Source organism: Glycine soja, chromosome 17 (genome assembly GCF_004193775.1).
Source record: "Glycine soja cultivar W05 chromosome 17, ASM419377v2, whole genome shotgun sequence".
Lineage (NCBI taxonomy): Eukaryota > Viridiplantae > Streptophyta > Magnoliopsida > Fabales > Fabaceae > Glycine > Glycine soja.
Genome location: NC_041018.1, coordinates 40103593 through 40118818, shown reverse-complemented (window position 1 = coordinate 40118818; position 15226 = coordinate 40103593). Strand labels below are relative to the sequence as shown.

The following is a 15226-nucleotide window of genomic DNA, read 5'->3' as shown; positions in this document are numbered from 1 at the left end:
TTAGTTTTGTTTCCTTGGGCATGATTTAATCCTCCCAAGTGTTTTGTTGGTATTCTCATCAATGGAATTTTGGGATGGGCGTTTAAGTGTAATTGGGGGTGGAGATGGCAGTATACTTAGAATTAGGAATGACAACAAGCAGGGCCAAACATGGATAGTGCCTAAGTGCTACCTTTCCCGCCAGTTAAAATATTCATCTGTGCCCGCCCGTGAACTTGCAGTATCTGCGTATGCAATTACCTATAGATTTTTGTAAATAAAATATATGAATAATACATTTCTATATAAAAATAGATTTGGATTCATTACTTGGAGTGATGAAGACTAATTGCACTCATTTAGATTCTCTTTAAAGGCAAACATTTTTAGTCGATCCAACTAGCACTGGAATAAAAGAATGGAAAATGACTCATTAGTTTCAATATTCATAAAATTCACAAAAGCTTTCATATATGTACACACATCATCATCATTAAGATGAGTTAAAATCAATTGCACCCAGAAATTTTCATGTCATACGCCAACAACTCTACAAAACCCCCAAGCATGGGTATACATTAAAAACATTTTATCTTAAAATTCCGGGTACAATATTAGCACGTGCATTTTCCGCCAGTTTCACTTGTGATTCAGTGGCTAGCTAAGAACGTGTCATCCATAAAAGTTACAGAGAATCACACTTCTGACAACCCCTCGTATTCTAATTGAGTTAATACTATTTTGTTCCCTGGAAATTTTGAGACCAGTCACATTAGTCTTCAAAGATCAAAATCAGTTTTCTTTCTTGGAAGAAAAATGCTAGTAAGATACTTTCTACTACTTTTTTTTCTATTGATTAAAACTGGTTAAAAACTATAAAATCAAGAGTGAGACTCGTTAAATTCAAATTGAGACCCACAAAATTTTATAATTTTCAATAAATTTTAAACAATAATAAAAGGTGTAAGCAAAAGTGTTAGTTAAAAAGTACATTGTTAACATTTATCCCTGATTGAAAATGGAAAAAAAATAAAAATCAATCAATATCAATTTAGGATTGATCGACATTTTTAATCTTTAGTGACCAAAATAGAAAATTTTCATATTTGAGAGACTAACGTGACCAACTCCAAATCTTGCAAAAAAACAAAACAGTGTTTCACTCTATTCTAAGCAGCAGAAACAAAATTCTTGGTAAAATCTCCACCAGAAGATGATTTTCTGTTGGGGACCATCTGAAACAGCAATTTGAAATGGTCATCACTCAGTTCCAACCACGCACACGAAATCCTGAGATCACTAGCAACAAAAACTTATGATATAAAATAAAATATTACCTGATCATTGTCTTGAGCATCACTTATCAAAGATCTCTGTCGTTTCACCTTGCTCTTTTTATTTTGCTTTTTGCCTTTCACTTCTTCATCAACAAAGTTCTGGTCTGACATCTCTGAAAGAACCAGAGTCAAATTAAAAAATACTTTAATAAATGAGATATCAATATTGGCATTCATAAATCATAAAGCAGGTACACAAAAAGCAGTTAGCTAAATTATTGTGCTGTGGACCTTATGGTTGAGTTAGGTACACATGGACCAAAAATCTTCACATGCCACACCCAAACTATAAAAACGTTTATTTGTTTGAATTAGGTTAATGCTAATGGTCTCCACTTAAATAAGCATTCATATGTTTGGTCTCATTGAAAAATTCATCATGGATCCAAAATTGTTTTTTGAATTAAAGCAACTTTAATTAGTTTTTGTGTTAGATTAAAAAATTGATACTAGATTACTTTTAGAATAATAAATTCAAATATAAATCATTTCACATTTGGTCCAAACCACTCTAAAGGTAGAACTTCAGTTCTCTACCTAGTATACTCTTTCTAAATGGTCTCCACTTAACATTTGTTTTTCACATTTGGTCTTAATATAAATTAGAACTCAACAAATAAAACAATGTGGGTTATAGTATGCATCGCATGTAGGAAAGCTCAGACACTAAAGCCAAAATAAAGATGATATTCAAAGTAGAGGGTTAGATGAAGATTTTGGCTCACCTGTATCACTATAAAGCATATCTTTATGGCAGACTCGAGATTCACACAAATGAAGATGTCCTGATCCAGAGGGAACTCCTTTCCTTTGGCCTAAATCAACAACTTTACTTGTGGTAGTAACACTTTCTTGAAGGGATGAAACTGCTATGCTTCTCTGTTTGCTTGAAGATCGGTAGTGCTGAATCCATGGATTTTCCGTCAAGTCATGACACTGGTTAATCCTACTCGTTTGCGGATTCACTCTCTCAAAATTGATTTTTTGCCAACAGCCACCACGTAGTACCTTGAACTGTTATTATTTAGAAAAAAGAAAACTTAGTTTTGTAAAGGTGTAGAAGAGGGAAGATATACAAGTTATAGGATGATCATACATTCATACTCTACAGCTTGTGTATATAATCTTACATAAAGCAATGTCTTTCAAGGAGGGGGTGCGTATTAAAAAAAAAAATCAAGGAGGGGGTGTGTATTAAAACAAAATCAAGGAGGGAGAGAAAAAGAAAGACTACAAAAAAAAGTAAATAATCTATACACGGAGAGTCCAATCACAAATTGATATGTATGATAAATTAGTTAATTTACAGTAATTATCTTAAAAGTTATTTATCATTGATTGATACTGATAGTGTACAAAATTTTACACTCATAATGCATAGAAATGAAAAATGATAACAACCAAACCTTTCTTTGATTTTCTAATACTCCTTTATAATTGACTGAAATTTATTGGAAAATTACTCTTCTAATAAGAAGTGAGACCAACCAAAATTTGTGATTTTCAATAAATTTCAGTCAATCATAGTGAGCATTAAAAAGACAATGTCACTGACATCCCTCATATATATATATATATATATATATATATAACAAGTCAAATTTATTGAGTGTGTAGAAAAAATTAAAAAGGCAACCTGGCCGGAAGTGGTAGCAGGGTCATATGAAGTTTTCATTTGCTTAGAATCATATAACTGATTAACGAAAGATGCTTCTATAGACTTGATATACATGCTGTGTTTCTCGTCTGTCCACTCTGGAGCCATTGTGGATTCTGTCTCCCTAATGCCCTGATGTACAAACGAAATCGGCGAAAATCATGTTACTAGAGTAAATAGTATATGATTAATATGCCAATAAAAATAAATTAATAAAGAAAAGAATTGTTTGAAAACAAGATTTTCTACCATTTGGAAAAAAAAGAGGACAGGAAAACAAAGTTCTATGCATATCTTAGGACCACTTTTGAACAAACTTATCCAATCAAAAACTAACTGAATTTGATTATAATCGATCATCGATTATATATATATATATATATATATATATATATATATATAATTCATTATTAAAATAATCTAATTTTCACAGTTGCCCTAAATACATTCTAAATTTCTAATGTTAGTTTTTTTTTTTGACAAATTCTAATGTTAATTATTTGTTATAATTTCACGAATATCAAAATGTTAAACGCACCCAATCAAAAGTTTAAAGTTTAAACAGAGGTACTTAAGATCAAAGTTTTGTCAATTCGTTTCCTATTTAATTTACATATGTTTTTTTATATATAAAAAAAAAACTCATTAAAGCATACTTCCTCAATTGACAATCCATCAATTGATTTGTTTCATCAAATAAATACTTATCTTTTATTTTATTTAAAATAAAAAATGACACTAAAAATAATTAAGCATCACTACGGCCCTCCTGTTTTTAATCTAAAAACTCTGCTATTATTATTTGGTTTAAATTCATAAAGTAAATATAATATGAAACCAAACTCTTGCTTAATAATGTACCCAAAAAAATCTCTTGCCTAATCATACATTAAATATGCAAAAAAAATTTATACACCAAAAAATAACACAGAAGTTTCATATTGATAGTAGTGAATGAGCGTTGCACGTTTAATTGGCTATAAGATGACAACAAATAAACAATCCATGTGCAAGTTCAATTCCAAACATCCACTTAAATAGGACTACGTAAAGACGGAGCTTATGTTTTATTATGAGAAATATTTTTTACCAATCCCCAACTCTACAAAGTTTTTAATTTAATATCTAAGCGATAGAAGTATAATTGAAAAAAAAAATCAATATTCACATAGCCTTTTAAATCAATAATTGACAGTTAAATATATTTTTTCCTTTTTAAATAACTGATAAAAAGTAATATAACACATCACAACTTGTGTCATATATATTTATTTTTATGAATACAAGCACTAAATTACAAATATAAAAAAAATAGTAGTTTAAAAAAAAAAACTCACAATTATCATGATCATTATCACCCACTACAAATCTTAACGATCTGATTTTCTTTTTACGACATTATTTTCTTAAAAAAAATTCTAATACTAAACCTTAAACAAGTAAAAACATTAAAAAACGAAGAAGCCCAGAAAAACGAAAATTGAACCGCTAAAAGCTATATAAAATATCAACTACACAACTCAATGCATACATCTTAAATTTCAAAATCATTAACAACATACTAGTAGCGAACATTAATTTACACAATCCCCATCATTTAAATGTTCGTTATGTATGCTTCTATAAATAAAGAAAAGGAAAAAAAAAAAAAACTATGGCATAAACAGAATATTAATTTTTTATTGTAGATCAAACGAAAGTATGAACGAATTTACTTCAAGCAACAATAACAATCTTTTTTTTTTTTAAGTAGGACAACAACAACAACAACAACAATCTGTAACATACTAACATGCTTAAGATCAATTATAGTTTAATTGTATTCCTGCAGAGGAAATTACGATGATTCGTATAATATGCAAACAAATCAAAGGAAAAAATTAAATGAACAGTGGAAGAAGAAATAGGAAGCAATAAGGACAGGGAAAAGGTAAGGTACCTGTGTGGGTGAACTCATTCGAGTTTTTTCTGTTCTAATTAATCTGAAATTGTTCTTCATGTTAATTTTTTGTTCCTGTAATGGAATGGTGGTGAAGGGGATGAATAAGAAGTAGAGAGGAATTGAAGAAGAAAGGGGCGGTGATGGGAAACAAAAAGGGAATACAGTTGCTGCGCTTTTACACGTGTCGTGGGGCCAGGCCCTCGCCACGTCACCCTCAGTCTACATTAGCTTGGGAGATAAGACGCTGCGCTAGATATTTTCATCTCCGCATCCAAAATATCTGTTATCCTCGCTCCTCGCATTGTTTATCTTTTAATTATTATATATATAGATATATGCTAGTGGCATCAACAGTAATACTATTCACCAAAGAAAAATCAAAATATCAACAGTACTACTGCACTTAAAAATCTGCCACCTCCTTGCCGTTCCTATTCCACAAGTGTGCGTTTTTTTTTCTGACCTGTTCCTAGATATTTTGTTCCTCCACTTTTACTTTTGGAAACTTGTTTTTAAGTAATCCGGTGAAATAGCATCTCTGTTTCTCATATAGTAATCAAATTATTATTATTATTATTATTATTATTATTGTTTTCTAAATAAGAAATTCAACGTTCTGCTTACAGTTTTTTAGAATTTAATTAGAATACAATAGAGTGTTTTTATAGTTTCATCTAATTGACTTTTATCCTCTAAAAAATTGACTTTTATAAAAGTAACCTTAAAAAGCTTATATTTAAGATTATTTATGATTAATTAACAAAGTTAATTTTAATACTGCATGAAAATTAAGTCAATTAATGTAAACATATCTTCTTTCTTTTTTGGGACAGATCTTATATCTTATTTTATTGTATTAAAGTATAAGAGTGATGTGACCAACAACGAAAAACAAGTATAACAGTGATGCGTTTCGATTTACTTGTTTAAAGTATTTTATTTTTAAAGATTATAATTCAGAACAAAATGATAAATTATACTTCCTTTGAAAAGGAGATTGGGTAATTTTTTAAGGCTACAATTTGGTGAATATAAAAGACGAGTATTAAATTCAATAAAGTTAGATCTTGTGTGATCTAAAGGTTAAAGAGCATACTAAGCTTTTCAAAAAGTATTTCTGTGTTTATTGAACTATTGATGCATTTGGTCATCAAACGTGAATGAATTTTATTTGGATTTAATAAGAGATAATAGAATGATACATTACATAATGGGGTTGAGTGGCGTATAATTTCATCTCAAGTCAAACCATTATTAGATTAGTAGACGGCAATTGCAAGGGATTATTATTAATAGAAATGAAAAATAAGAGAAAAGAAGAATGCGGCTGTAATTAAACAAACGAGTCACGACAAAGGTATAGAAAACAACGGCAGGGACAGAGCCATATGACGCATCGTATTCGTTACTACCAGCTGAAACTGAAGGCAACAATAAAATAAAAATAAACAAATATCCCAACAAAGCTCATGAGAAGTATGAATCATGGAACGCATGATGATATGAAGCATCGTGCTACAACATCAGCATCCGTTTATCCCTGGACCCTCATGCTCTTCTCGTTTGGTTGGATTTGCTTGAAGATATTATGATTATATTTTCAGAAATGTCATTTTCGAGAATAATTATGCTTTTTTTTGGTTAAATTTAAGAACATGTTTGGTTATAACTTTTTTGCTAATATAATGAGGAATATTCTCTTTTAAACTCAAATTATACGAAAAAAAAGTAAGAATGAGAATCAAAGTCAATAAATTAATTTCATGATAATTTTCAATATTTCCATATAAAAATAAAATATCTATTTATCACCATAAGATTGAAAATAAAATAAAAATAACACTCTTCAAAATCAACAATTTCAAGAAATTAACAAATCAGAAAATATCATTGGTTCAAAATGACTTTAATATGAATAGCTTTATAAGCTCAAACTTATTTTACAAAGCTCAAAACATACGCACTCTTAAAGAAGCACCACAATTACTACTAATTATTATTTTCTTAATTACATTTTACTTCATCAGAAACGGTTAATATGATTTTAATCCTTTAATATTTTTTCTCAAATTTAATTTCGTAATATTTTAATTACTAAGTTAAGTTTTATCAAATATCTAGACCTTTAAATCTTTAATTTCGCAATTTGTGAATGCTATTGCAGGGTTAGTTTTGAGGGTCCTGGACCGCATGAACCGTGATTGGTCCTTACTAGTTACAACATATTTATCATTCATGAGGGTAACTCTAGTGCCCACTATCTAACAAACATCGGGGTTCACCAATTTGTACTTGGGATAATTTCATAATCCCCTTCCTACCCTTAGCACACTTAGAGATTGTTTAGGGTTGCCTCCCTTGTGTTATCTTTCCAATGAATAAAAAAAAATAGTAAGCACTTGAGACAGATTTAAAGCAAGAAATAATTTAAACATATTGGAATTTAGTAAAAAATGATAAGTTTTTTAAAAACTTATAGGGGTGAAATCAAATGCTTTGGTTAGCAATTTTAAATCACAGTGTTGAAAACAACAATCACATTAGTTTGTAATGATTTTAAATCAGACTTCATCGCAATAATTTTTTTTTAAAAAAAAAGCAAGAGAATAAATAAGTAAAAATTATTTGAGGACTGAAATTACTCATTAACTAAAAAAAAAAACTAAGTACATTATACTTTTTATATTAAAACTTACGCGTGTTTTGGACTTTACCACGCACTAGATGTGCTTGAAACGTTAAGCAACTAATACTTGTTTCCACGTTTTTTTAACAATATGACATGAATCTCACGTAATACGTAGATTTTTAACGCAAATCCAAACGCATACTTAAAAGGAAGATTTCAGGAAGAAAAATGTGACTTACGTTGCTGTTTGATGCAGCTATGCGCACAAACAGGTCTTTGACACTCCTAGAATTCGGTTTTCCTTTTTTCTGAAATGTAATGAGTTGTCAGATTAGAGTTTTCCCCCCAAACCATATATTAGTACTTAGTAGGATGTGTAGGGTGTGACCACGCATATATGTAAACACTATTCGTTGCAACAACAAAAAAATGATCAAAATATCTGTATACAAAAATAATAGACAAAATTTCTTCATTACTTAACAGCATAAATGATTGGATTTCTGGAGATTGAAATGAATCTGTATATGAACAGCACAGGTCTCACTTATGTCAAGGATAGTATCATCTTTTGAGCAGTAGAACAGAGCTGCATGGTATTAACCACACCATGATCAATGACCTTACTCCAGTGCCCAGTCTTTCCCTGTAATTGAACTATGAATATGCTTGCTAACATTGTCATCTACAATCTCAAACGCCAAGCATAAAGAATAGAATACAAAATCGAGTAAATGTAAAAAAAGTTAGTTTGATTCAAGCTTCTGGCTTCTGCTCACTTTCTGGTATGATGGTGTCTTGCAAATCAATCCGACCTGCATAACCAAAGGATGTTATTAGATCAGCTGTAAATATACCAAATTATAGTCATCAGTCAATATTGGTCACACTAGAAGAAACAAAGCTACAACAATGTTGCAATTTTCATTTGTCAAAGAATATTTCTTCTCCTCAGGGCTGATTACAGAATTTTGCAACATGTAAATTGTTTACTCCATCCAAGGGAATCAAAAGAAAGACTGCATACGTGCATGCCTTGCATATGTGCATTAAGTATATATAGGTGTTCATACCTAACAAGGTAATCAAGGAAGGGGTTTTCGATGATCCGTTTACTCTGATATCTGCATCTGCAAATGTCAAAATCTGAGGATTAATGTTGAATACTTAAATTCTATCCTTTATACCAGCTTTCTTATTTCATATAAATTTAAATCCAGGAAATCACCAAGCAGACAGGCATAAATTCAAAATTAGGTGTTGTGCTACAAAAGTATGCACACCTGAACTTTCAAGTGATTTAAGGATGTCTGACTTCTTAAAAGTATATCCTATGAAATTGTTATCTTTGGATGTCAGCATCTGCAAGAGTATCATAAACAAAAATAAAATATCAAAAGATTGCAATTTTAAATAAATAGTAAATTAATTATCAAAGAAACTAGAAAATTCAGAAGACAAAAGCACTAATGTGTTATTTTGGAAGACCTATTGAAGCAGAGTTTCAAGTGGAATAAACTTAACAATAAAACACAGAAATAGAGGATAAAATGCTTCAACTTGATATGCAAATATATACTGTACTACTCATTGAAATCAATATGAGCCTCTAAACCTAAAAGTGCAGCACACTAACCTATGAATATCAGTAAATATAAAAGGAGGAAGATGTAATTTAGCCAAAAAAAATAGTCCAGGTTAATAGTTAAAGATATGGTGCAACCAAAAGGAAGTGTTCTATTTTATCTTTGCACTTTCCCCTCGCACCTGCACACATATGTTAATTGCAATGGGAAAGCTCCAAGACAACAGCAAATGTGCTACATTTAAAAGACTACTGAAACAGTTTCAAATAAACTTGACAATAAACTATAAAATTTCATTAACACAACATAGAGACTTTCATTTGTGTTAATGAAATTTTATAGTTTACATATCCAGCAGAATATATTGTATTCTTCATCAAAATAACATTAAAATAATATACGCCTCCAAACCAAAAAAAAAAGTAGTGCACTAACCTATGAATATCAGTAAATATAACAGGAGGCAGACATAATTAAAAAAAGAAATCAATCCAAGTTAATAGTTAAAGTAAAAGACATTGTGCAACCAAAAGGAAGTGTTTTTTCTTGCACTTTGCCCACAGTGCACACCCAAATATGTATGTATGCCATGAACAAGACAACCAAGTAAGTTCTTACTAACAATCTTGATAAATTACAAGCTTGAGAAAACAAATTACTTTCCGCCAAGGTCCAACAGTTGCTGTTACAGATGGTGGGCCATCGACCTGCCAATGATTCAAATCACATGTTTAGGTGTGTGTAGAGTCCTTAGACTTTAGAAAACATAAAAAACAGAAGACATAAATAGCCTACATGGCTAAAAATTCTGGAAATTATTCTGTCATTGACTCCTTGTCAATAAAACAAAATAAAAAACACATGGGCAGACTCTTGCACAAACCAAAATCAATATAAGATTGGGGAAAAAGTTCTCAATAAATGTATATAACCATATATAACTAAACCATTTAGGATACTATATGCATAATGCTGTTTCACTTACATTCATCAAATGTTTGGTAATTACATGATTTTAGAGCATGAGAAATTGTTGCATAATTAATTTCACTCATTTCCGATGCATATGAATAAATGCATAAACTTACTTCAGGAAACTTCTCAAAATTTTGAGTATCCAAGTCCCCAGTGACCGTAGGTTTATATGCTGCTTCTGATTCATAAAGCATGTCCCACTGAACACCCTTGAACCATGGATGAGCCTGAAAAATCAAGTACTGATTTGTTAAGAGAGGACATAAGCTGATTATCAGGGCATAACACTAACCGGCAACTTTCAGGGCATAAAATCAAAACATGCCTAGAATAAATAGCTTGAGACAAGGAAAACAAAATGAGAAATATGCTTCACTCTAGTGTTTGAAGGAATTGTCATAAAAAATGGTCTAACAATAAGAGTTGTCACCTTTATTTCTTCGATTCCTCTGGTTCCTAGTCTTGAGTCAACATCACATAGTAAGCGACAGATCAGATCCTTTGCTTCAGCTGATATCTTGGGTTCGTCCGGGAATTTCAGGCACGTTTTCCAGTTAACAATCTGACACAATACAGAAGCACCAGGTTATTATGAATAAAAAGAAGATAAGAAGAGAAATCAATCATATTACCTTACGGCAGGCCATCCTTGGATCGTCGGAACAAAATGGAGGATACCCAATAAGCATCTCATACATGATCGCCCCAAGAGACCACCAATCACATTCTATTCCATAGCCCTTCTTGAGCAAAACTTCAGGTGCCATGTAATCAAGAGTTCCAACAGTTGAATATGCCTGAAGAAACATAGAAGTTGATAACAACTAACAGACTTTATATATCAAACAAAATTACCACTTAATATTACACATCAGTAGCCAATAACATAATAACATCAAGACTTGAGCATATTTGTATTTGGTTATTGCCTTTTCTTTAATCTCTCCCAGAAAGATTTTGATTATAAACTGGTCTGAACACAAAATAAACTAATCCAAACACACATTTAGTCATTACTTCATATATTTTTTATTATTTGTTTGTTTTCCAATAATAGTTACAAATCTTACAATACCCCACTAAGGAACATGGAATGGGGAGAGAGGCATACCAATGCACGTCGATTACGTTTCCACTGCTGTAATTGTTCCTTTGGCATCAACCAAGGAGAGACAGAATATCCTTCAGTTTCACTAGTGGATTCTTGACTGGTAAGATCATCATTTTCCAATAAAATTGATGAATACTTATCATCAAGAGGCTTACATAAGCCAAAGTCTGAAAGCTTCAAATGGCCATTTTTATCTAGTATCAGGTTATCTGGTTTAATATCCCTGCACAGGCAGAATATATTGGATTGAGCATTTCGCTAGAAAAAATTTATTTACTCACAGAAATTTTGAAATCTTTCTCCGGAAACATTATTTTTAAAACCTAAAGATTTTCTCAACATTATTGAAAAACCAATTCACTGTACCATAATTTCATATGAATCATTTCACAACAGCATAAAAGTGGTCAATAACCAAAGAGATGATGCAATATATTCCTTTACAATCTGAAAAGCTAAATATAAATTTCATACGCTCATAATCAGCATTCCTTGTAAATAGTGGTAAGCTGCATACAAGTACGAATACTGTTTTTTGATTATTTCAGAGCAGACGGCATGTTATGTCTTTGTTAGACCAAGCCATGAGACAATCATGTTGTACCATACAAGTGTTCTCTGCCCCACTACTTATAGCCTCTTATGCATAAAGCGGCTAATCATTGCCTACCAATAGAACAAAAACGGAACAGTGTGATAATAGCCATACCTATGTACATAGTTGTGTTGATGTATTGAGTGAATAGCAAGAATGCTTTCAGCAATGTAGAAGCGAGCAACATCTTCAGAAAGAATATCTTCCCTCATTAACAATGTCATAATGTCACCACCAGGTAAATATTCCATGATGAGATAGAGGAAATCAGAATCTTGGAATGAATAATGAAGTTTGACTATGCATCTGCTATCAACCTCTGCCAGCAAGTTCCTCTCAGATCGAACATGTTCCACCTGAATTAGATTGACATCATGATGTAAAAAGAAATATACAAATTGGTCCCAAAGGTCAGAATACCTTCTAAAGATATTTTTTTGTCTAATTGCATTGAAATTTTTAATCTTTAACATAATTGAACCCTAAGCCCCTACATGATGAATGTTTTTATTCCATTTTTATCCAATGTCAAAGACATATGGCATCTGCTCCACAACAGGTAAATTCAATTGTGAGACAACAGAGCTGCTGGAAACAGCAGGAGCCTTCTAAGGGAGCAAGTTGTCTTCATTGTAAAGTGCCATCTCTACAAAGGAAAGCGAGATGGTCACACAAAAACAAGTCAGACAACCTCATGTGGATATTATCTACTGACTAGCACTTTGTTTTCCACTGGACTGAATTCGAGAAATAAAGTTAAATTTCTACACCGTATAGCATGATGATCTCAGTCAGATAGATATTGAAAATTGAAAGTTGACATAACGCCTAACAACTAAACAAGTCAACCATTTAGAAAACTACACAAAATAAAAGCATTCACATTGATGTAGCTAAAAATAAAATTATGTGCTGATAAGATGCAAATTAGCATAGGCATCTCAGCTAGATTACTAAATTCTAATTTTACCATATACACGACAAGAATCAAACCAATGTAACATCAGATAGTGTAATTGGGAAAGTATTAATGCAATCGACTAAACAGAAGGAACAAAATACTGGTGAATTGTAAAGGTTTTAAACTGCAGTCATAGTTGCAATGTTGTTGCGATCCTTGACATTGTGGGAAATTGTAGACAAATGTGGCCGATGATGCAACCACTATTGTGGTCACAAAGAGCCAAAAAAAAACTTGACATCACAACTAAAATAGCAGTTGTAGACCGTTTTTTAAAACCTTGATTGTGGATTATGCGCTAAGTTTGACAGCTGGTACCTGTCCGCGACTAAGCATCTCCGACTTCTTCAATTTCTTCATGGCAAAAATCTCTCCTGTATCTTTTGCACGACATAACCTCACCTGCATTTTCTCAAAATGTTAAGAACTTATAGTGAAGCATAAACATATTAAGTTCTTACCACCAGCTCATTACATCAACCAAAGGTTTATGAAGTAAGATTATGTTTGCATACCTCACCGAAAGCACCTTTCCCAATTACAGTTAACTGCTCAAAGTCATCGATTCCAATTTTACGTCTCTGAAGCCTCATGTACTCAGTTTCTCGGCGCTCCAAGTTCCTCATCATTTCCTCCTGCTCCTCAGCCGATACCTGAGATTCTTGCACTTTCCTCTGAAGTGCTCTGCGTCTGAAATAGAAAGCAACACAAATGTATAAGCTAGGTATCCACTAACACCATAATTAATTCAAATCATGTCATATTATCTTTACAAGTGATCATGTATACCAAATTATATAGACATTCATAGTAATAATATTATAATTAACATTAACTTATCAAGTTTCAACAATACGTTTTAATGGAGCTGTTGTTCAATAAAGTATCATCAACATAAACTCACTCCACTTAACAAGAATTATTCGACGAAAATCTATGGAAATTCAACATCAAAATTATTAAATGCTGCGTGCATATATAAACACGAGAATTTCTCTGCTACGAGCAACGAGCCTCTCTATTGTCAAAAACAGCATTCAAACGGAGAAATTCCGATACAAGCCTAACACGTTGTCGGCGAAGGAAAAAAAAATTCGAAGACGAGATGCGGAGGCAGAGGAAAAAGAACGGAAAATAAACGATTGATGATTCGCATTGAAATCGGAAGTACTATTATTAAATTCTCCACCGCGAAATCGATCCTGAGAGAGCGAAAAGATTAAATGCAAGAGAGAAAGAAACAGTAGAACAGTGAAAATAGGAATGAAAAGGTAGGTGAGCGAGGTAGGTAACGTAGGTTACTAACGAAGGTAGCGTAGTACGCACCTGTCTTTGCGATCCTGCAATCCTTGGAGATAGTTTTTATAGTGATTCTCGATGAATTGTTTGGCGGCAGCGGCTTTCTGGCGCGTGACCGGAGAGGAGACGGAGACGTCGGGGGCGGCGGTGGCGGAGTCGAAATCGGCGGCGCGATCGTGCTTGAGGTTGATGGCACCGAGCCTGACGGTGCCGTCGTAACCGTCCATTGTTGTTCAGATCTGCGGCGAGATCTGCGACGGCGAGAGTGAATCTGAGAAAACGCGATGTGACGTGCGGAGCAAGCAAAAGGACGCGTCAAATTGTGGAGGATGATGCTAGTAGTGCCGGTGGTGTAGCTTGTGTTGTTGGTGTGAGTGGGAAACGAACTAGTAAAATAAAACGCTTCAAAGCTGTAGCAAGCTGTTTTATAAGAGTTATAACTCTGAGTTGTCGCTTCTCCACGTCTTCGCATTTTATTTATGTTTTCAGTTTTAAAGTAGTGATAAAATCCCGTGAAATTCGTTTTTAAAGTAATTATTATAAGCTTACCATAATTATTATTTTATTAGATAATGATTAAAAAATTTATATTATCATGACTATAATATATTATACTTCATGTGCTATCAAATATAAGGAAAACAAAAAACATAACACCCAAATTAAAAAAGTTAATTTTTTTATCACAAATATTTATTTATTAATCATTAATATTTTGTTAGTGATAAGAATCAAATATTTTTTATTTTATTTTTTTTACTATTAGGTCAATCTTATATATCATACATTTAATCATCATATTTAATTGTATCAATTTTAATTAAAAATATTTTTTTCAATGTATCTCTCATTAAAACTTGATATTAAAGATAAATAAATTTATTAAAATTAACACAGTAACACATCAATTAAATGAATAGAAGCTTAGAGATAATAAAATTAAATAAGATAAAATTAGTTAATTTTTTTATATTTTAGGACAAGAAAAATGTATTTTTTTCTTATATTTAAAATCAAAAGAAATATGTAACATATTAGTTACTTATACAAAGTGTAACTAAATTTCGACCGAAAATTAATCTCATAATTGATTAAAAAATTAAAATTTATGAAAATATTTTGGATATTACTAGAAAACTTAAGATCCTAACTACG

At 31.8% G+C, this 15226-nt stretch overlaps 2 protein-coding genes across 5 annotated transcripts; both read right to left on the bottom strand.

The window, feature by feature from the left end:
- Positions 1–329: 329 nt before the first annotated feature.
- On the bottom strand, positions 330–5207 carry LOC114393050. 3 transcript variants are annotated; one of them, XM_028354308.1, is made up of 6 exons: positions 5078–5207; positions 4913–4987; positions 2953–3105; positions 2042–2330; positions 1317–1429; positions 391–1214 (listed from the first exon to the last, which is right to left on the bottom strand). In XM_028354308.1, the coding sequence occupies exons 2-6, from the start codon at positions 4970–4972 to the stop codon at positions 1149–1151; spliced, it is 681 nt and encodes a 226-aa protein (XP_028210109.1). In that variant the 5' UTR covers positions 4973–4987; positions 5078–5207; the 3' UTR covers positions 391–1148. The 3 variants fall into 3 exon arrangements, with proteins under 3 accessions (XP_028210111.1, XP_028210109.1, XP_028210110.1); XM_028354310.1 differs by lacking the exons at positions 391–1214; positions 5078–5207 and adding an exon at positions 330–384 and having other exon boundaries at positions 4913–5068; XM_028354309.1 differs by lacking the exon at positions 5078–5207 and having other exon boundaries at positions 391–727; positions 4913–5068.
- A 2733-nt stretch (positions 5208–7940) lies between these two features.
- Positions 7941–14487, bottom strand: LOC114393049 (serine/threonine-protein kinase tricorner-like). 2 transcript variants are annotated; one of them, XM_028354306.1, is made up of 12 exons: positions 14099–14486; positions 13288–13462; positions 13091–13174; positions 11926–12167; positions 11217–11439; positions 10738–10902; positions 10536–10667; positions 10219–10332; positions 9790–9837; positions 8828–8906; positions 8618–8674; positions 7941–8359 (listed from the first exon to the last, which is right to left on the bottom strand). In XM_028354306.1, the coding sequence occupies exons 1-12, from the start codon at positions 14296–14298 to the stop codon at positions 8301–8303; spliced, it is 1578 nt and encodes a 525-aa protein (XP_028210107.1). In that variant the 5' UTR covers positions 14299–14486; the 3' UTR covers positions 7941–8300. The 2 variants fall into 2 exon arrangements, 1 of the variants encoding a protein (XP_028210107.1); XR_003662460.1 differs by lacking the exon at positions 7941–8359 and having other exon boundaries at positions 8661–8674; positions 9749–9837; positions 14099–14487.
- Between the last annotated feature and the right edge of the window lie 739 nt (positions 14488–15226).